At 42.5% G+C, this 23,526-nt stretch overlaps 2 protein-coding genes across 2 annotated transcripts in view; one reads left to right on the forward strand and one right to left on the reverse strand.

The window, feature by feature from the left end:
- The window catches only part of NBN (nibrin), a 54,896-nt gene extending 38,829 nt beyond the window's left edge, over nt 1-16,067 (reverse strand). The window contains exons 1-5 of the mRNA XM_039522317.1: nt 15,905-16,067; nt 13,076-13,209; nt 11,008-11,156; nt 9,583-9,742; nt 2,482-2,585 (exon numbers count right to left, since the gene is read on the reverse strand). Of these exons, the coding sequence (XP_039378251.1) occupies nt 2,482-2,585; nt 9,583-9,742; nt 11,008-11,156; nt 13,076-13,209; nt 15,905-15,947 (590 nt within the window). The 5' untranslated portion in view covers nt 15,948-16,067. The remainder of the gene's footprint in view (nt 1-2,481; nt 2,586-9,582; nt 9,743-11,007; nt 11,157-13,075; nt 13,210-15,904) is intronic.
- Nucleotides 16,068-16,185: 118 nt separating this feature from the next.
- Nucleotides 16,186-23,526, forward strand: part of DECR1 (2,4-dienoyl-CoA reductase 1) — a 52,981-nt gene continuing 45,640 nt past the window's right edge. Inside the window, exon 1 of the mRNA XM_039522326.1 lies at nt 16,186-16,272. The gene's annotated coding sequence lies outside the window, so the exon portion shown is untranslated. The remainder of the gene's footprint in view (nt 16,273-23,526) is intronic.

Raw genomic sequence — 23,526 nt, forward strand, 5'->3', positions numbered from 1 at the left:
TAAGTGATCTTGGACACAACCAGATCTCCTAGAAGTTCTGTGGCATGCAGGTCTGTCACCACTGTTTTTAAAAAGAAGAAAAGTTCTGCTCTAGGTCAGGGTACTACAGTATCTTGGTCATAATTTAGCTCTCTCAAGCTTTCATAGCTATTCAGCTGTAGGCGTGAGAAGGAAAAATTATCAGGTATCAAGTATCTTTGTTTTTAAATCTTTTGTAACTTAAAAGGAAATGAATTAATTATTCTGAATAATGACTGGGCTTGATGTGCCATTAAATTTAAAAAAGATAGTGATGGCCAGTAACTACTGTGATAAATTCTTCTCTGGCTACCAGTCCAGAATTAATACTTTGAAAAGTTTACTGCTCCAGAAATACTTGTATTACTCTGACAAAGTATTCTTAGCAATTTTCAACACATACGGTTCTTACATACAAACTGCAAGTTCACATAAGCTTACTGTAATCCTTCTTCAGTGATGCTATACGCCATTGAGATTTGTTTGATTTAACAGCAATTTTTCTTTAAAACATTACATTAATGATTAACTTCAAACATATTAAAACAAAAATTAAATCTCTCTTCCTGGCTTTCTAGCAGCCCTTCAACATCTAAAACAGTCTCCATTTATTTTAGACAACCAAAGAAAACCCCCAATCCTTCTCTCCCCCCAGCCCCGCCCTCCCAGTGATGGTATCTTGGGTCCACTACTCACAAATTTAAAAGAATATACGAGGGGAAAACAGGATGGCTTAACTATAGAAAATGAAAGATGGCTTCTCAAGGATCTTCTTCCAATATGTATGTTAAAACTCAGCATGCCTTATTTTTCTTATATCATAAATCCTAACCACTTCCATGTATTGTTTTGACTTTGTTTTATATTGTCTTTAATTTCAGAGCATATCACAGGTAACTAACACCCCTTCCACTTATGATGTTTAGTGTCACAGACTATTAATGCGGCAAACATCTTAGTTAAAAAATTAGTAATAGAAGTACACTATCTAGTAATAGTTACACTATCTAGCATAAAATTACAAGATCTATCCATCTTCATGATTCAGAGTTATTGCCCATTCACTTTAAGATTAAGCTAAACAAGGAAAAAGTTTATAAGAGCATTCATATATGGAACTGTTCTAGAATAACCACAGCACTTTAAATTCATACCATACTTTATTCCAGAAAAATTTGTGTAAACAAGCTGTCAAGTGCATAATCCTTTTTATCTGAAGCATTTGATATTAGCTGAAGGGAGAGGTAGGAGAGCAGACTAAAATGGACCATTAGTCTTTTCTAGTCTGACACTGTCTGTTCTTAAATTTCTAACAACGTGAAATATACAAGATCAAATGACAATCTTAGATGCACAGGCATGAACTAAGTGCAATTTGCATTGTGCATTCATGTGATACAGCCATAGTACGCACCCTGTTTATCTTGTAAAATGAGTTACTCCACAGGCACATCATCTGGTTACACAAGATAAAAAGTGATTCTTCCACATAAGATCATGACCTAGCGGCATATTAATCTTATTTTAACTTCAGACAAAAGCACAAAAATTTGATATTAAAGGCAGCTGAACATATTTGGGTTATTTCTGTTGATTACCAAAGCTTAAAATGAACCTAATCTTACAAATTGAAAAAATAGTGGAAGAATAAGTTTTCATATTGAGAAAAGCTTTATACAATTATTTTAAAACAAGAAAATTAGATTTTTAATGTATCTATTCCCAAAAGAGTATACATGCTGCTTTGACTATATTACCATAGAGATCTCTATGGCAACCTATGAAAATGAAGCCTAGGTAGAGCTAGTAGCATCTCTAAGTATCCAATGAACACTAAGAACTCACATTTATACATTAAGGTTTTTAACTCCTCAGGGATCAAGGCAAGAAAATTACCAGAATGTAAAATGTTTCAAATTAAGCAGTTTGCTGCAACTCAAATTATTGCAATCAAAACTTTTTTCGGTGCTACACTTTACTTCTTTCCACTTTGTACAGGGCAAGAAGGTGAATTACAAGAAAATACTGAATTGATCACAGCATCTTTACATTAGTTGGAATTAGGACTTTTAAGAAAAAAACATAAAAACCTCTCTATACTCTGGAAGACATAAGTAGAACAGTGCTATTATAAATTAGTTTAGCTCTTTTATCGGGTAGTTATATGCCATATAAATACATCTGTTACGACAAGTAGATGCCAGAATATCCTATGGTGCTGAATAATACAGACTATTACATATGGAATAAGACATGGCAGTTGCATCTAAACAGGACAAGCTTACGGGGCTTCTCGTTTTAGGAGTAAATAAGTATTTATATGTAATATAATGGTATAACTTCAGAAAATAGGTGCTAAAAATGTGAAAAGATTATTAATCTAGCACTCAAGTAATGTAAGTATTAAATTAAATATAAGCCCTATTAAATGCAACTTTGTGGTTCTGAAAACATGCCATTTACCTTTCCAGTTTTGGCAACTGCTGCTTGGATTGAATGGCTCTGATACATTCCACAAAGTACTCTGGCTTTATAATTGGTCGATTGCAAATCAAAGCACATATAGTCTGAAAAGAAGGAAAGATTCATTACCATACTTAACAATTCAAGCAGAATATGCTGTCACCTAAAAAATAGTATTGAAATCTAATATTTATGTAAGGTCTCAAATGTGGCATGTGTGTTACATAAGTGCATGATCATTCTACTCAGGCTAACGTAAATAAACAAAAAATCAAATAGTTTTGTTCTTACACCCACCACTTATTCTTTATAATTGGAATTATGTTGACAAAAGCCATTAAACGGAATAACCCTTTTTATTACTAATCTACCGGCGAGCAATCTTTAAAAAAAATTAGAAAAAGGAAAATCAGTGATGCTATACAAACAGTCTTATTTCACCACAAAAGAGCCATACATGCAAATTTACAAAATTGAATATTTAGATATCAAATGGCAGGTAAAATGACTGCTAACATCTCCTTTCTATGTAGTAGTTTGAAGTTTCTAAGGCCTTGTCTACATTACACAGTTTTGTCAACAGAAGCCAGGTTTCATTGAGAAAGCAGCGGAGGTGTAAACACAACAATGCTCCTCGCACCAATTTAACTCTCCTGTTATGCCGATATAATAAAACCACCTCGACAAGCAGCATAGAGCTTTTTGCAACAAAGTTAGAGCCACACAGTGTCAGTGTAGACACTGCACTTGCTTACGTCATTCTAAGTCGCCTGCAGGAGGTGTCCCACAATGCCCATCATGATCACTCTGGTAAGCACTTTCTACTCTGCTGCCCTGCAGTCAGGTACACAGGCATACACCCCGCCGCCTTTAAAACTCTGAGAGTATTTGAAATTCCACTTCCTGTTTGCTCAGCACCAACAGATCACATTGCATCTTTCCAGCTGACGACGATGGCTTTCTGCAGCAAACGCGCTCCCACCTGGAGTATACCAAAGTTGCTGGATCTGTTGGGAGAGAAGGCTGTGCAGTCACAGCTCCAATCCAGCGGTAGTAACTTTGATGCCTACAAGCAGATTGCTCGTGGCATGGATGAGATAAAAGGGACACACAGCAGTGCCATGCTAAAATCAAGGAACTGAGGCAGGCGTACCAGAAGGTAAGGGAAGCCGAAAAGGCAAGGTTGCGGCGCTGAAAACATGCTATTTCTACAAGGAGCTACTCGTCACCCTTGGAGATAGAGGAGGGGTTGCTGCCAAGAGCCCCATGGATACTTTGGGGGGAATGGAGACAGTGGCCAGCGGAGTCAACCCCAAGGACAAAGTAGTGGATGAGGAGGTTAGACAGGCAACAGGCTCGTCCGTTGGCATGGTGAGTCAATACCTCTTTTTGGATCCAGAAGGGCGTAGCCTGTCCCAGCAGTGGCATGCCTGAAGTGGTAAATACTCTTTGTTTTTTGATAGTGCACAGTCACATGAGGTAGAGATGTCCTTTATTTTGTTACATGGTGCACATGGAAGAAGGGATCGAAATTAACACTAGATACTGTTTGCATCTGCTTCGCATTCCCTTGTGCGGCTATGCAGTGGGGCTCTGCAGAAAAGTTGGTTAATGCACACTGAGATCTCCAAGGAATCCTCCGTAGAGATCTCTAGGAAACTCCTACAGATACTCTCCAATCCTCTGCCAATGGTTCATTGGCAGAGCTGCTTTATTTCTTCCCATGTTATAGGAAACTTTGCTGCACCAATCTGCAATTACTTCTGGAGTAAGCAAAGCAGCACAAAGGCAAGCAGCATACGGACCTGGTCTGAAGCCGCATGCATGCTGGAGATGCACCCTTGTATCTTCGGTTACCCTCAATAGTGTGATTTCAGTTTTGATTACCCTTGCCTGTGGAAAACATTGTCAGTATTCATAATATTGCCTTAGGCACTTGTACTGATCCCCTTCTGAAACCACGCAGACCCCTTGTCCCATCTTGCACCCCTCCCCCCCGGGCCGAACTCCCCATGTTTAATGCTTGGCTGTGCCGCATGCCTGCCAAGGGAAAGTGAGAAAGGTATATGTAACATTTATAATTTAAGACCCTGAGTGCACACACAATAATGACTGTGTATTGTTTCTTTTGCTTCTGCAGATCTGCCCTTGAGGGCCAGCTTCTACACACGAGCAGAGTGCCTTCAGCAGATAAGAAGGCAAACAAGAAGGAGAAAGGAGGACATGTTTGTGAAGTGCTGCAATCGTCAGATCAGGCAGATAACAAGAACACAGCTAGGAGAGAGACAAATGAAAAACTAGAAATGGATAGCCAAAAAGGAGACAGACAGGAGCAGGTAATAGAGGGTCAGGAGCGATGATAAAGCTCATGGATAGGGTCATACCAAATTCATGTCAATTTCAATCAATTTCATGGCCAGTTTTACCAAATATTTGTTTCTGTATGGTTAGAAATTTGTACAATGAAAATAGAAGAATAACTTTATTTTCCACAATTGGGGAAGTTTTGAAAAGTTGAGATTTGAAAACAAAAACCAAACCAAACAAAAACCAGATAACCACGCCATACAGATCCTGGAAATCATTCATTCTAGCGCACTTACTGGCTAGAAGGACAAAAAATGGTGGAAAATGAATATTTGAAATTTTAAATTTGAATATTTGAAATAAAATATTTCATTCAAAATTGAAAAACAATTGTTTCACTCCAAACTTTGCAAATTTAGAAACAATTTAAACTGGAAAAACAATATAGTGAATGTTTAACCAGCTCTAATAAGTAGCCTACGCAATTGACTGTAATCACGGGTTATCAAGGCCAAGGACTTGTTGAGTTTCAGAAAAAGAATTACACTACAAAGTTAGGTCGATGTAAGCTGCCTTGCATTGACCTAGCTGTGCATGTGTCTACATTTAAATTTGTCTCCCATCAATGTACTTATCCTGTTGTGATCCAATAAAACCACCTTCCCGAATGACAGAGGGCCATGGTTGATGTTCTGAGGTTGACGTAGTGTGAGTGTAGACATGGAATTACCTATGTCAACCCTAACAGTCCTCCAGCAACTGTCCCACAATTCCCAGCACCGACTGCTCTGGCCACAATTGTGAATGCCATTGCGCAGGGGGATGACAACTGGATCCCTTCCCTCATTTAAAACCCGACAAATTTTTTAAATACCTATTCAAGTACACTTAGCAGCTCTGTTGTATGCAGCTGCCCAACCAACCATGACAGCTACATGCTCCAGACATGCTCTGGCCTATAGCTGACAGGAGATATTGGATCAGTGGGGAGAAGAGGCTATGCAGGCACAGTTACAGGCCAGCCACAGAAATGTGTACAGCTATGAGTAGATTGCATGGGGATGCAGGAGAAGGGATACAACAAAAATCATTAGCACTGCTGCAAAGTGAAGGAACTCTGACAGGTATATAAGACAGCCAGGGAACCCAATGGTCAATTCAATGCCAAGCCACAGACCTGCCACTTTGACAAAGAACTGCATGCCATATTTGGTGGAGTCTCCACCACCATGGATACTTCCGAGGAGCCTGAGCCACAGACCCCAGTGCAAACAGCAAGGATGAGGATAGGGGTCATTTGACCAGGGGGTCCAGCTATGCTGCAAGCCAGGACCTGTTTGAGACTCCACTGGAGAGTCAGTCCTGGCAGTCAATCATGGGCAAACCTGATGCAGGGGAAGGAACCTCAGGTAAGTGTATAAATGTATTTCCCATTACACTGATACACAGTTATCAACTTTTTCATTAATTTACTCATACTAGAAGTAATGGTACAACGAAGAGGCAGCATTGTTATCTGCTTTTCATTCCCCGGTAGAGTTAGATGAGGAGCAGTTTATTTATGTACACAGGGATGTCCTTTGAATCCTCCTGAGAGAATTGGTTGAAACGTTCGTGGAGGTACTCTGCAATCCTCTCCCCAAGGTTTCTAGAGATGACGGCCTTATTTCTTCCTACACATGAAGACACATCCCCAAGCCAGTCAGCAATTACTGCAATGGTGCCTGCCAAAGTTAACAGGCTAGCAGCATACAGACCTGGGCAGCTGTGATCTCTCTGCCTTTGTTACCCTCAGGATAACAGTTAAAAATCACCACCATTTGTAGGAAATGGTGCCAGCATTCAGTACCATAGCCCTATACTCAATTTCATGCAACTGAGAAACACCTTCCTCATTTTCCTCATCCCTTGAAGGCCATCCTCACCCTGGGTGGTGGTGTGAGCGGTACAGCACAAAAGCTCTCTGCAGCAGAAGTGTCAAAAAGCATGTCTTATGTAAAACTTTAGAAAAGCAAAGGAAGGGAGTTCTGAATCTTAACTTTTGCTATTCATTGTTACTATACTAACAATGGTACCTCTGTTTTATCTGTAGCTGCTGCTGTTATGGCTATGAGGAGTTCCCCCTCCACACCTGTGAAACACCTGAGCCAGACAAGGAGAAAAAATAGGACGAGTCCAGATAACATGTTCAGCGAGATCCTGCAAAGCAGTGCTGCACTGGGCTGGAGGGTGAGTATTTCAGACTGGAGAAGGAAAGAGCAGACAAGAGACAGACTCAGGAGACCCACCAGGAAAAGCAGAGGGAGTTGCACCAGGACATAATGGGGCTTCACTTTCAGGAAATAAAGATGCTGCAGACGTTTGTGGGTCTAGAGCGTCAACAATCACAGGCTTGCCTCCGTTTGCAGTCCATGGACAACTCCAGTACAGCAACTCCATATATCCACCTCAACATTCCATATGGCAGCAGCGGCTACCACTACCACTCCATACCAGGGGACCGTAAGTACAACCACAGCTTCACATACACTGACCTGTGAGAGCCACAATTCCTGTACGTGTAACTAAAATGGACATAAATGTTCCTTCCCCTTGTTTAGATCGGTTCCATTATTTTATTAAGTTTTTAATGTATTTGTTTTTAAAATGCAGAAATTTTTCTATGCGCTGGTTCTGTTACTCAAAATTCTATTCCTCAAGAAATAATTCATTTTTATTAATTCATAATATATGCTGCAGAATGTCTAGCAGTACTGAAAGTACCCACTTGTTCTTGTATAGTGTGACAGAACTCATAGTGTAACAAACACAGAAACACAGTGTAATAGTTATAAATGTAGCTGAATCTTTGTCTTGTTGCTGTGAGGTGGCTGGTACATTGCTTCATGAGCCATGGGAGCAAGGAATAGGCTGAGACCCCCAGGATCACTACTCATCAACATCACCCATGGTAATCCGCCAGCCATGAAAGAAAGTCCCTGCTTGCAGCTTTCGGAACAGTCCTGTGTTCTTAAGGAGACAAGCATCATGCCCTTCCTTTACCAGCCAAGATTGAGGTCAGTGAAGCGCCCCCAGTAATCCACCAACACTTGCATAACCATGGAAAAAGTAGCCCTTTCTGCTGAAATACTCTGGGGCAAGGCAGGCTGGTGCCAAAATAGGGATATTCATACTAACTATCACTCCATTGCAGTTTGGGAACTCCACTGCTGAAAATCCATCCATTATGTCGCGCATGTTGCCAAGAGTAATGGTTCTGCATAACAGGAGACAATTAATGGCTCTCCACATTTGTCTGACAATAGCCCAGTGGATTTTCCAACTCCAAAATGCTACCAGTGAGTGTGAAATCAATATGGTGTTGCAAGTTTCCACAGTGCAGTCATCACTCATTTCCCCCACGGTCAGTGCAGCTGTCATTCTGGTGTCTATGAGCTGGAGGGTTGGGGTAAGGTTGGCATAGAGATCCAGGAATGTGGCCTTGTACATCCGAAAGTTCTGCAGTCACTGTTCTCGTCCCAAACCTGCATTCTGAGGCAATGCCACCAGTCAGTGCTCATTTCTCAGGCCCAGAGTGCTTCACCAGTTGCAGCTGCTCTGTGAATGCTACCAATAACCCTCAATTGATTCTCACTATTTCCCACAGCAATCTGTCCTCCATGAAATCATCATGTTCCCCATTGATGCAGTTCTTCTTGAAGCTCTGCAAATACACTAGCAGAAGACTGTGCATCCTGTGTTTGCAACACTCATGACAACTGTGCAGAGCAGTGCATCTTCTGTCAGAGATGGTGGAGAACGAGACGGGATGCACGGGTTTGCAGGATTTTTAAAGGCTCTAAAATTATGGTATATGGATGACATTATGAGATGGAGACAGTTGCATGCTGGGAACTTCACCCTTTGTTTCCAGTCACCTCTGCACAACTCGTTTCTGCCCCATCATGCATTGCCAAAACATGCCAAAAGTGGCAGGTTGCACCCTGGGATACATAACCATGATGCACCGCACTATGCATCAACACAAACACTCCTTATGGAGTACACACAGTACAGACATAAAGAGCCAAATATGCACACATATGAGCCTATACAATATACAATAGCTTTATGTCAAAGTAACTTGAGTCAGCCAAACTTTGTAGCGTAGACATGGTCTTATCCATATAAATGTCTAATGAAAGCATCCAGGGTGACATTACATAGGATTTTCATACAACCTAGAAAGGACCTAAATTCTCATGTTTGAGGGTAGAAACTAACCTCTAACTACAAGTTAGGAGGAAACTCCCACCCCCCAAGGCCATATTATTCCATAATCATTCGCTACAGGGTGTCTTGCACTTCCTCTAAAGTATCCAGTTCTGGCCTCTGTCAGACAAAACGATAATTAATATTATGGACTGCAACCCTAAGAGTATGGTATAGTAACTCCTAGGTTCCTCTGATTCTCACTTAAGTGGTCTGCTTCTTTTGCATTTTCAAATACCACAGCGAAGAAAAAAAATGAAGCCCAGAAAAATACATCATGCACAGAAGTGGATGACAATTGCAAAATATTTTATCTGCTATAAACTGTTCAGACTCTTCTGATTTTAGTTAAATATTCATATTAAGTTTGTTTTTAAGGACTCTTTACTTGAAAACAATCAATCATTTTCCTAGGTGAAAACCTGGACTAACTGAAGTCAACGAGAATTTTGCCACTGACTTCAATAGGGCGTGACGGTTTCACCCCATACATTTTCATGTTGAAGTCACAAAAATCTATTAACACACATAAACTTAACCTACCTTAACAGTAACTTTCACTGATAACATGACAAGATGAGTACATTCTTCTGACCAATCATTCACAACAAGGCCTCCAAGCTGCAGAATAGCTTGATTTAAAGCAGTTTTCCTAGAAACCTCTAAACATGAGGAGCAGACAATCAAAGGTTCATATTCTACTCTGCAAGGAACAAGATACAGAAGAGAATTGTCTAAATTAGGGCTGTCAAGCGATTACAAAAATTGCAATTAATTGTGCGATTCAAAAAGTAAATCATGATTAATCATGCTGTTAAACAATAGAATACCATTTATTTAAATCTTTTTGGATGTTTTCTATATTTTCAAATATATTGATTTCAACTACAACACAATACAAAGTGTACAGTGATCACTTTATATAATATACATATATTATATATTTTTATTACAAATATTTGCACTGTAAAAAAACAAAAGAAATAGTATTTTTCAATTCCCTCATTACAAGTACTGTAGTGCAATCTCTATCATGAAAGTTGAACTTACAAATATAGAATTATATACAAAAAAATAACTGCATTCAAAAATAAAACACAAATCTTTACAGTCTACAAGTCCACTCAGTGCTACTTCTTGTTCAGCCAATCACTCAAACAAATTTGTTTACATTTGTAGGAGATAATGCTGCCTGCATCTTGTTTACAATGTCACCTGAAAGTGAGAACAGGCATACTGTTGTAGCCAGCGTTACAAGATATTTAGGTGCCAGATGTGCTAAAGATTCCTATGTCCCTTCATGCTTCAAACCACCATACCAGAGGACATGCGTCCATGCTGATAACAGGTTCTACTCGATAACGATCCAAAACAGTGCAGACTCACGCACGTTCATTTTCATCATCTGAGTCAGATGCCACCTGCAGAAGGTTGATTTTCTTTTTTGGTGGTTCGGTAGTTTCCGTAAAGAAGTCTTGCTCTTTTAAGACTTCTAAATGCATGTGCCACACATCGTCCCTCTCAGATTTTGGAAGGCACTTCAGATTCGTAAACCTGGGGTCCAGTGCTGTAGCTATCTTTAGAAAGCTCACATAGGTACCTTCTTTGCGTTTTGTCAAATCTGCAATAAAATTGTTCTTAAAACAAACACGTGCTCGATCATCCAAGACTGCTGTAACATGAAATATATGGCAGAATGCTGGTAAAACAGAGCAGGAAACATAATTCTCCCCCAAGGAGTTCAGTCCCAAATTTAACTAAAACTTTTTTTATTTTTATTAAAATGAGCATCATCAGCATGGAAGCATGTCCTCTGGAATGGTGGCCAAAGCATGAAGGGGCATACGAATGTTTAGCATATCTGGCTTTTACCTCCTTAAGTACACCCTGTGATACTATTTTAAAAAATTACAACTGGCAGCTGCAATTTTATTTCAGCATTTCAGAATCAATCCAACTAGTTCTCACCTGAATTTGCTTTCAAAGACTCCAAAATTGACTCTATCACCAGACTTCAGAGTTCTGGAAGTACCATTCAAAACTTTTTCTCCATTAACAAAGGTACCATACTTAGAGGTGTCTTGTATTATCAATTCAGGGACTGAGAGAGCTTGACTCTGAAAAGGAATATAAATTAGTAAAGTCTTATTAGGTACTCAAAATATTGTATATTGTTACAGAACAAGCAGCAGCAAATGTATAAAATGAAAGCACATATTATGAGATATTCATATTACTGTCCTAAAAATATACAGTATATTGGGACAAACATGTTAGCTCTGCAGTTCAAAGTTTACCACCTGCTTTCCACAACAAGCAATTGAGAAAAAAATTCCCCATAACTACTTAAGAGAAGTAGTATTTTTTGCATTCAACTTTGTTTTGCTATAATTCACTACCTCTACCTTTTGTTATATGGTACTCATGATACCAATGCATCTGTATCCATGTACCAATATAAGGATGTGCTATTATAGCTCAGAGTGATGTTGGGGTGCATTTCCTACCACAACAGATTTCCTTTTTAATAAATCTTTGTGAAACATTGCTCATTTTTTGCCTTCTCTGTGACCAGTCTAGAAGCTATGGAGAAATTTAAATAGCTATTCTATTACCTTTCGAGTTTGTAGATATTCATAAGTATTTGTTGTGGGTCAGAATTAAAGCCCTAGTTGTGCAACTCAATGCATGCAGGTGGACCCTGCACACATACAGAGCCCTATTGACTTTAATGGGCCTCTGTGCTACAGCTAGGGTTCACTATTGTGCGTCAAATTACAGAACTCCATTCTAAGGCTGCTGTGCAATGTTTCAGGTGACTTTTTACATAGGTGATAATCATCAAATACACAAACCATAAAGGTAATTGAATATTCACATTCAAATACCTTAATTGATCATATTTACTCTTTACAATCCCTCCCCCCCGTAATGTTAGTATGTAACTTACATAAGGGTTATACTAATCATGGGAAATAACAAGAAAAATGTTTGTGTGGGACAAACCGTATCAAATTTTGCTCAGTTACATAAGTGAGAAATGGGACATTTTGATTACCACTACAAAAAGTATTTTTTTCCCTCTCCTGCTGGTAATATCTCACCTTAACAGATAGCTTTTGTTATAGTGTGTATGGTAACACCCATTGTTTCATGTTGTGTGTGTGTGTGTGTGTGTGTATATATATATATACATATATATGTATGTATATATCTTCCTACTGTATCTTCCACTGCATGCATCCAATGAAGTGGGTTTTAGCCCACAAAAGCTTATGCTCAAATAAATGTGTTAGTCTCTAAGATGTCACAAGTACTCAAGTTCTTTTTACTGATACAGACTAACACGGCTGCTACTCTGAAACCTGTCACCTACCTCAAGAAGTCAGTGGGAGTTAAACCTGTGTGGCCTTAAAGGGTATGTCTATATAGCAAAGAAAAACCTATGGCTGGCCTGTCCCGACTGACTCGGGCTTTTGGGGCTCAGGCTGCAGGGCTGTTTCTTTGCTGTGTACACTTCTAGGCTTGGGCTCCTACGTTGCACTTTGCACAGTCTCAGAGCTCAGGCTCCAACTCAAGCCTGGAAGTCTACACAGCAATGAAACAAGCCCCATGGGCCAGCCACAGGTGTCTAGTTGCTGTGTAGACATACCCAAAGACACAAGCTTAGAACACAGAAAGCGAAGTGAGTCAATTCAATACCAAACCTTACAGGGCCTGTCTATATGGGGAAATTTACTGATATAATTACACCAGTATAACTCCCCGAGTGGGCATAAGAGTATCCACAGGGGGGATTATATCAATATTTTTACAGGGCTATAATTTTGTCAGTCAATTTCCCTGTGTAGACAAGCCCATAGAAATATTCAAGAAAAAGATAGCATGAGTCTACTGCCACCATAAGATGTAGGTTTGTTGGAATAGGACTGGAATTGATTTCAGATTGAAGCACATATATTAAAGGTGGGGGAGTATCCCTAACCCCAGTCAGTTTTAGGTCATATAGCCATAATGCAGTAAAGTGGAAACTTACAAGGTTAGTTTCAGGGTGGGTGACAGTCAGAACTGCATGACTTCGACTGATTGACTGATCATCCTGAATTAAAATTGCACAGTTCTTGCGTCCAACAACATACTCAGTACCAACCAAAAGTCGATATGGCTCTCCTAGGAACAACAAAATTAACAAATATTTAACAGCAGAAAAACATACGTACCTGTGAGCCATTTAAAAGCTTTTGCCAAGATATAACAAACTCAGCCCTGTAATCCTAGATGTATTGGGCAGGATCAGAAGTGCAGTTTTATTTTACAGCTGCATTTTCTCTCTCTCACTGGCTCCTGCACACTTGAGCTGGACTCACTTGTGACAAAAACAGTAGTTCACAGTTCTGCAGCAATCTTCCAGAGAATAAAGTGCATCACAGTGCTAACAAAAAAACAACTTGCAGTACTACTTACAGGAAATGTACAGTACCACTTTTGGGAACCATTAAGTTTTATGTGAAGGGAAAAAGTATATCATACTGCTATTCCAGAATACTATTCAGAAAGACAACTAACAAAAGAGATTCAGATGAAAAAATCCTACAACTTTTTAATTGAATGCTGGATGATCTACAAGAGAAATCAAACCATAGTTGATAAATATGCACTCCACTTTGACTGACTGTTCTATTCCGCTCTTGGCATTTGTCATCTAGACCAGTGGTTCTCAAACTTGGGCTGCCGCTTATTCAGGAAGGGTGGCCAGCACGTCCCGTGGCCCATGCCACTTCCTGCAGCCCCCCTTGGCCTGGACCGGCGAACCGCAGCCAGTGGGACCCGTGATCAATGCCAATTTGGAAAATATAGTACCTTATAAATGTATTTTATTAGTTTCTGGAAGATTGCAGAGCATCTCACATCCAAAATCCTTCGGTGCAATGAAATGTAAGATCTGAGCTGCTCAGGACTCAACTGATAGAGTTAAAGAACATACCTGACCCCAAGGCCATATAGTTTCAAGGATCAATCCTATAAGACAGTGTTTCCCAAACTTGGGACGCTGCTTGTGTAGGGAAAGCCCCTGGTGGACCGGGCCGGTTTGTGTACCTGCCGTGTCCGCAGGTTCGGCCGATCACGGCTCCCACTGGCCACAGTTTGCTGCTCTAGGCCAATGGGAGCTGTTGGAAGTGGCACAGGCCAAGGGATGTATTCTACAACTTCACATTTCTGGAGCCTACATGCCTCCATCTATTTGATATCTTTTTCAAGCAATAACATTCAGATCATAGTGAGGAAAGAGGATGGACTATTTTCCTCAAGAATTTATTTTAAAATGTAAAGTATTTTTTCTCCCCAAAGCCCTGTCACATTTTAATTCAACTGAAGAAATTTACCCAGCCTTTCTTGTAAATACAATTGCTGTTCTCAGTTAAACAATCAGCTAACTAAGCAGTATAACTAAGGCCACAAGACTGTGTTCCACAAAAGTTTTAATCAAATTTGTGCACGGTCATTGTAGCCCAGGTAAAGTTCCTGCACAGAGCAGGCTCAAATGACAGAGTGGTTAAAAAAAAATTCTGGCAGTTGGCATACACTAGCTATATGTTGCTGATGTTATTTAATATATTTATTAATGAAGTGGAAAGGTGGATGAAGTGCAAGGTGGCAAAATTTAGGATCGTCAAAGTAAATAAGTTATTTTGGATAGGCAAGTATATAGATGATTAAGAAAGTCTGGAGGGCCCTGACAAAGCTGGATAGCAGAGAAAGTTAATTGTTGACACCTACAAAAGTAATGCATATTGGAAGGAATACATCTGAACCACTCATACAAAATATGGGGTTCTAAATTAACTTTAAACACTCAAACAAAAAGACGCGTTGTAGACAACTCAAGGAAAACCTCTCCCAAATGTGCAGCAGCAGTCAAAAATACAAACTACTAATCTGCATAAAGAACAGAAAATAATAACCAGAAATATTACATAAATCAATAGCATAACCCCATCTAGAATACTGTGATCAGTTCTGGTCACATGATCTAAAAAAAGGGGGGGCTTCAAAGAAGTGATGAAAATGATCAAAAGCACAGAAAGAATTTCGTATTAAAAAACCTCAAGAGTAACTATATAGGGATGAGAGAGACAAGGTGTGTGAGGTAATAAGAACAACACTGCATATTTAAAGATGAGACATAAGAGGGGTCACGACAGAGGAACATAAAATAAATGGCAAAGAGAAAGCAAATGGAAGTAAAAGGTATGTTTCTACATTCACTCCTATACACACCCTCACATAATAAAGGGGGCACTGAACAAAACTGAAAAGACAATCACATTAAAATGAGTAAAATACATTTTTAAAGGAGGCGTTTTTAGCCTGTGGAACTCAGGGCCACATGCTATCTATCATTCAGGTGACTAAATCAGGCACTGGTATGGTTAGGAGACCATCCAGATTAGACTCAATTTAAAATCCTTATTTAGAGGGGACACAGACGCTGCACTGCACCCCCCAAGCCAGCAGGGCTGGAAGCCCCACGGGCCCCTCACCTGCTGCACTCACACACTCTGGGGGTAGAAACAATGTGTATAGTGGGGGTGCTGAAAGCCACTGAACGAAATGGAAAAGCCTGTATAGAAACCACTTCAACCCAAGGGGTGCAGCAGCAGCAGCGCCCCTAGTTCCAGCACCTGTGACTGGGGGGCGGGGGTTTCCCAGCACTGCCCCCCGCCCCAGGACACCTGAGTCCGCACCGCCCCATTGCCCCACCCTCAACGCAACGTGCCCGCCAGGCTCGGTCCTAGTACCCCGGGCGGATCCCGCCGGGCAGCGGGGCCGGGACCGGGAACACCGCATTGCTGCCAGCCCTCACCTGGGGCAGGCGCGGGCCCTGCCGCTGACACCAGCTTCCACATCCCGGGGAAGGGGGGGGAACCTCCGACCGCCTCAGCCGGCGCCGCCCGCTCCGCAATCCGCGGGCGTGTCCCTGTGCGCGCTCCCGCGCGGCGAGAACGAAGTCTCGCTGAGGCACGGCGCCTGCAGCGCCACTTGTCGCCTGGGAGGGGAATAACAGCTACTTCCGCCTGCAGACTGCGCGCAGGCGCGGCGACTGGACGGACGCAGGAGGGGAGGGAAGAGAAGAGGTGGCACTGCTGCCAGCTGGAGTACGGGTGGGAGCAGGGGACACTCCACTGTTGCTAGTCCAGAGCCCGGGCGTGGTTGGAGGTACACTAACATAAGGTAATCTCATCAATCAGCAACTGCACTGTTGCCAGCCCAAGGTCAGGTCATGGGGGGAAGAAGGGGAGCTGCACTGCTGCCAGCTCACCTACCTTATGCAGGTTTATGAAGAGACTTGCTATAAATGATTCTTTGAATTAAGTATTGAAATTTAGAATATGATTATTACTATTAAAAGACTTATGAGAGGGGCTCAGACAGGGCCGTCCTTAGGATTTCTGGTGCCCTAGGCGAGATTATTAAACTGGTGCCCCTGTGCCTGATCTGCTCTTAGCAACACAAATATAAGCATACAGTATTGGAAAACTTGCCACATTCACATTAAAACCAGTTTAACTTAATTAAGCACACTGTAATGCTGATGCACTAGCACTAAAGAAGTAGCACTATAGAAAAAATTATGATTTGACAGAATGATGCAAATAATATAATTTTTTTAATTTGTCAAAATTTTATTGGAAATTTATATGAAGAGGTATTGAAACAAAAGATTTGCTTTTTAATTAAAAGCAATCTTTCTGGCTTTTTTGGCTGCAAAATCAGTTTAATAAGCTGGGTTTCCAAACAGTGGGAAAATATAACCCTAGTTTTACTGCTAGGTAAAGCACAAAGTGACCAAAATGAAGTCAGCACAGAATCATCTCATCTAGATTAAGGTAGCACAGAAATGTTACAGAAGTCCTATTTCAGAGGAGTAGCCGTGTTAGTCTGGTTCTGTAAAAGCAGCAAAGAATCCTGTGGCACCTTATAGACTAACAGACGTTTTGCAGCATGAGCTTTCGTGGGTGAATACCCACTTCTTCGGATGCAAGTAGTGGAAATTTCCAGGGGCAGGTATATATAAGCAAGCAAGAAGCAAGCTAGAGATAATTTGACACCATCAGCTCAGGGTTAAACAAAGACTGTGAATGGCTTGCCAACTACAGAACCAGTTTCTCCTCCCTTGGTTTTCACACCTCAATTGCTAGAACAGGGCCTCATCCTCCCTGATTGATCTAACCTCGTTATCTCTAGCTTGCTTCTTGCTTTCAGTCTATAAGGTGCCACAGGATTCGTTGCTGCTTTTACAGAAGTCCTATTGTGCCTTATTTTTGTTTGGAAAGACATTAGCAATAGCAGCACATTCACATGATAAAATACATGATAAATCACTGCCTCTAAAGTTCCATCAAAAACTGACATTTTCACAGCTCTAGCATGATCTGCTGTACAGATTCTTCACAAGGAAGTGTCCCTGGCCTTTTTAACTCATATTAACTATGTATTTACTTTATGGAAGTTGAAGAAAACATTGTGAAAACGTAAAACATTGGCTGCCCAACTTCTGGGCTGGCAAAAGCTATACTGACTCACAGGAAAAAAAAAAAGCAGGAGAATCTTAGTACAACATATGGTCAGTCTATACCAGGGGTCGGCAACCTTTCAGAAATGGTGTGCCAAGGTCACTGTAATTTAAGGTTTCTCGTGCCAGTAATACATTTTAACGTTTGTAGAAGGTCTCTCTCTATATCTATATTATATAAATAAACTATTGTTATTATCTGAGGTCCTGGCCACCGGTCCTGCTCAGGCCACTGCCAGCTGAGTAAATGAAACCCCAGACCGGCAGCGGGCTGAACGGGACTGGTGGCTGGAACCCTAGACAAGGATCCCAGGCCCTGCTCAGCCCGCTGCCGGTCTGGGGTTCTGACCACCAACTCCTACCGGCCAGGATCCTGGCCGCCAACCCCCCTCAGCCCGCTACCAGCCTGGGGTTCTGCTCACCCAGGCTGCCAGGAGGCAGAGTGGGGCCGGCGGCTGGGCTCCTGACTGGCAAGGGGCCGGCAGCCGGAACCCCGGAGTAGCAGTCGGCTGAGTGCTGCCGGCACCCCAGACTGGCAGCAGACTGAGCCACTCAACCCCCCACCGGCCCTGCTCAGCCCGCTGCCGGCTGAGTGAATGGAGCCCCAGGCTGACAGCAGGTTGAGTGGTTCAGCCGCCTGCTCAGCCCGCTGCCAGCCTGGGGTTCCTTGGGGGTCCCCAGGCCAGCAGCAGGTGCTGAGTGGGGCCGACGGCCAGTATCCCAGCTGGCAATAGGGCAGCAGCCGGAACCCCAGAGCAGTGATGGGCTGAGCCGCTCAGCCTGCCGCTGCGTACCATCAAAAATCAGCTCACCTGCCACCTTTGGCACGTGTGCCGTAGGTTGCCGACCCCTGCTTTATATGCTAGTAAGGAAATGAGCATATTACAGTTGTTGGAGGGCTCTTATCAGGAGTAACAGGCTATAGGAAAGTCAGTCAACGTTTTTTGTTTCTCTGATGAAAACTGGCCCACTCCCTGCCTCAAACCAAACCTGTCACTAATAATTGTCAACAACTTAATTTTCTGTTTTTGGCTAAGATATTGATTTTTTAAAAAAATATATTGAAATTGGATTCAGGATTGTTAGCAAGAATTTTTGGCAAACAAAGTTGTTAAATGACAATCTAAATGGCAACACAGTACTGCTTTCATGCTTGGCTCACCCCCCAGCCTGCTGGTCCAACAGCTGCAGTAGACCCCAAAATCCACCTCTTGGGGTGCAGAGTGGCAACAGCAGCAGCAAACCCTCAGGTCCAATCACACGCCAATGGGCACCACCACCAGCCTTACGGACCATGGTGAAGTTAGCACAGCATCTGATCTCAGGGACAGGTCACCCTGCCCTGTGCAGCTCCCCCCGGATGAGGTGGATCGCTGGCAGCTGCCAGCCTGGGGGAGAGGCGCTCCCCAGCTAGGGTGACCAGATCCAGATGTCCTGATTTTATAGGGCCAGTCCCGATATTTGGGGCTTTGTCTTATATAGGCACCAATTACCCCCACCTAGAGTGACCAGACAGCAAGTGTGAAAAATCAGGCCCGGGGGGGGGAGGGTAAAAGGAGCCTATATAAGAAAAAGACCCCACAATTGGGACTGACCCTATAAAATAGGGACATCTGGTCACCCTACCCCCACCCCCGTCCTGATTTTTCACACATCTGGCTAACCCCAGCCCAGCCCTGTGTGACATTCCAATCCTGGCCGAGGAAGTGAGTTACTTTCACTGTCATTCCTCAGCAGGCAGGCAGCCTCCTCCCCCCGCACCTACCCCCCAGCACCTCACCCAACCCAGCCCTGACGGAGGGGAGGGAGGGGAGAGAGAGGGATGCTCCTGGGGAGGAGGGAGGAAGGAGGGGGTGCTCCATGGGGCAGGGGGGAGAGGAATGGATGTTATGGGGGACAACAAAGGATACTGGTTCCAGAGCCGCAGAGCCTGCCTCACCTCACCTCAGCGGGGGGGAAAGAGTCACATTCACAGGTGAGCTCCCTCCCCTTGCCAGAGACCCCAGCAGCCCGTCCCCTCCCTCAGCCTGTGCTGCATTCGGCTCTCTCTAGGACTCAGCAGCCCTGCTCTTACATGCTCCACTGCTTTCCCTCTGTCCCTGCTCCCAGCAGAGCGGTGCCCCCAGACCTAGTGGTGCCCTAGGCGGCTGCCTGTTCTGCCTATGCCTAAGGACGGCCCTGGGCTCAGAGGTCTGGGAATGGATCCTTTCTCTTCTGCTCTGTGACACTAGTTTGAACTGAATCCATTAGCTAGTGTCTGACTGGGTCTCTGATAGCACATATGAAATGAGGTTGGAGTTGTTGTCTAGTTCCTAGCAATCAGGCATCCTTATCACAATACCAGCCTAACATTTTTTTTTTAATGTGAATGTTTACAAACAATACCAGAGCTCCCATCCAATGCATTGGGCAGTCTTGATAATCCTTTATATATATAGTCAGTTTTCCCAAACCAAATCAACCCAATATATACATAAATACGTATAATAGAAATTAATAACCCCCCACCCTGCATATGCACAAACACACATAGGGACTATCCTCAGAGTCCCATACCTACCAGCTGTACCCAACACATAACAGGCAACATTACAGGGGGGAAAGGTAAGCCTTGCAGCACATTCTGAATAACGAACTCAACTATCAGGGATCTAGAGAGGAAGTGGTTTTCACAGGTCTGAGTCCTACTGAAGAACATCCTGCCAATTGTCATTACTAAGCACAGACATGTAGTTACGAAGGAAATTGGGGGTAGGACAGACTGACAACCATTACAAGGGAATATCAAAAGGTACAGTCAGTGCACTCCTTTTATAAGAATCACATCTGTCCCGGATGATTTAATTCTTACAAGCGGAGTATAGGTTAGTATAGGAATGATTTTATCCCAGTGGTTTTGATCACGATATATCAGGGATCAGCAACCTTTGGCACACAGCCCATCAGGGAAATCCGTTGGCAGACTGGGACGGTTTGTGGCCGCGGTTCATCGTTCCAGGCCAATGGGGGCTGTGGGAAGCTGCGCGGGCCGAGGGATGTGCTAGCCTGCCAGCAGATTTCCCTGATGGGCTGCGTGCCAAAGGTTGCCGATCCTTGGTATACATGGTTGATTCTTATATCCGTGATTCTGATAAATGGAATGCACTGTAGTAAAAAAGTTGGGGAAAGGAACATGCCCCGTTCATCCTCGTGCTCACCACCAGCCTATACTGTGCATTGTTGACTTGGCAACCTTTTTGGCAGCCTCAGCAGAGACCCAGGATTAAATAGGCATAGTGTGACCTCTTACCTCTAGATCCTTCAGGTCAGGGAAAAAACACACTCAGCTTGTCAGTCAGTTGTATCTTTTCTGTTAATAAAAGGAAACCTTAAGAATTGTAACATATTTCACCAGCAATAAAATTCACTTTTTTTCTTTTGTAATATTGTTTCTACTTATCTTACTGCTTTTTATCTTGTAAAAATACTCTTTTTATAGTATTTGCTTTAAATAAACAATTAAAATTTCATGGCCAAAAAACACTTTACCACATTTAAAGCCATTACACATGGGGATTAAATAACATAAAGAGAGAAATATGGAAATATAGTTCTTACCTGAAATCTCAGCAACTTCAGTACATGAAAGTGGAGTACTTTTGCTGCCTCACTACCCATTTCCCTTGCCAGGAAATTAATAAACATATTAAGCAGGACTGAGTACAGAACCTTGAGGCACTCCACTGTTAATCTTATTGTCATGATGAAAATTAACCATCTACTCTATGCTTTTTGTCTCCTAGACAGTTTTTGATCCATTAAAATGTTGCCTCTCTTACTACTTTTTTAGTTGACTCTTGTATGAGACCTTATCAAAATCCTTTTGTAAGTGTAAATAAATTATGTTGACTGGTTCTCTATACACCACTTTGACTCAGTCAAAGAATTCTAACAGACTAGTGAGACATAATTTTTCTTTGCAAAAATAATACTGGTTAGACCCTGTCATATCATGCTCTTTGGGGGGGGCGGTATTTTTAATTATTATTTCAATCAATTTTTCAGATGCAGATGTAAGACATACTGGTCTACAATTCCCCTAGCGCATTTTGCCACCCTCCAATCCTCTAGAACAGTGGGTGTTTTAAATGAGAATATGCATATTTGTGTTAACAGCTCATTTTCTTCACATTTAACTCTTTCAGAACTCTTGGATGTGACTCATCTGGCCCTGATGATTTATTAATTTTTAAAATATGCTTTTATTTCAGCACCTCCTCTTCTGACACATCATTCTCAGAGAGTAACTCACCTTTTACCAGAAAAGAGCAGGTTCAGGATTCAAAGCTCTCCAACATTCTCTTCGGTGAACTGATGCAAAGAAATCATTTAGCTTCTCAGCAGTGTCCTTATCTTCCTCAATGGCTCGCTTTAAGCCATTGTGATCCACTTTCACAGGCTTCCTATTTTTGCTATACAGTACTTAAATAATTTTTTGTTGTTTGTTTTTACACCTTTTGCTGGTTACTCCTCAAAATCCTTCTTATTGTCCTCTTACTTGTGGCTTGCTGTGATTTATGTTGCTGTTTATTGGCTTCACTGGGTTCAGATTTCCAAATTTAGAAGGATGTTTGGCTTGAATAGCCTCTTGAACGTTCCCATTTAGTATTATTGGTTTACTCCAGGCCTACTGAGACTCTATTTTTGTTTCTTTGTTTGTTTACTTTTTAAGTATTTTACTTTCTTTAATTTTAACTTCAGGGTCTTTTTTGACTGACTTCATTTTATTGAAATCTCCTTTCTAAAGTTTGATGTCACTGTGTCACTTTTGGGTACCTTATTTGCTCCTTGGATGTTGGATCTAATTATTGTGTGGCTCAGCTACTGTCACTTCTTGAATTAACTCTATAACTAGCTGCTCCAAAAACTAATCACTGAAGTGTCAAGAAATTGTTTCTCTAGGCTTTGTCTTCTGTCATTTGACCAGTTGATATGTGGGTAGTGGGGTGTATGGGGTGTTCAGGGAGGGGTAGCACCTCTGGTGTAGGGGCATGTCGTGTCCTTTCAGGGCAGCTCGTCCACCTTTGGTCCCCACCTGTCACTCAGCTCTCACCTGTGGCTCCTTGTAGCTGTAGCATGCGCAGCGGCCACACCCCGGGCAACAGCTTCGACAGGCTGGCTAAACCAGGTTGAGGGTAGCCGTTGGGCTTAGACCTCCAGTGAGATAGGGCTTTGTCTATCCCGAGCATGTGAAGACAGACTCCGGCGGATTGAGCGGATGAGACCTTCTAGAATAGGACCAACGGTCATGAAGGCGGTTTCTGCAAGTGGTGTGGTACGCTAAGAGCATGGCAAGACGCGAAAGATGCCCTGGTCAACCACTGCGCCCAGCCCATCTCCAACCGTCTCGACTCTTGTCCTGCCATTGGAGCAAGATGGGATCTGGGAAGAGAGAGTGAGGCTGACTACGCGCACCTCTCCCTCACTTTAATCCAATCCACGCGCAAGTCTTGACATCTCCTAACTTCCATAAATTTCAAAGTCCTGTGGCAATGGGCGAGCGACAAAGCAGCAGGTGTGGATACACTGGGAGCTGTAGCCGCGGACCTGCACACAGGCGGCTCAGGTCTAATGGTCGTCTTCTTGCTGATCGAAGCAACAGCTGGATTCGGCGTCTACCTGAGTGACTGAGCAGCCCTTTTTAGGACTGCACTGCTCACCTCCGTAGCAAGAGGAAGGGGCTAGAAAAGGTGCCCTAAACATTGTTTGCTTCACAGAACCCTGGCCAGCTTACCGCGGCTGGAGGGGATCCCATCTTATGCGGTCGAACAACAAAACTTCAAATAACAAACCGCAAGGTGACACCGCTCATTATTGGCACATGGAATGTACGCACGCTTCAAGATAACCCCTCAGCAGATCGACCAGAAAGA

Source organism: Mauremys reevesii, linkage group 2 (genome assembly GCF_016161935.1).
Source record: "Mauremys reevesii isolate NIE-2019 linkage group 2, ASM1616193v1, whole genome shotgun sequence".
In the NCBI taxonomy this organism is placed as follows: Eukaryota; Metazoa; Chordata; order Testudines; family Geoemydidae; genus Mauremys; species Mauremys reevesii.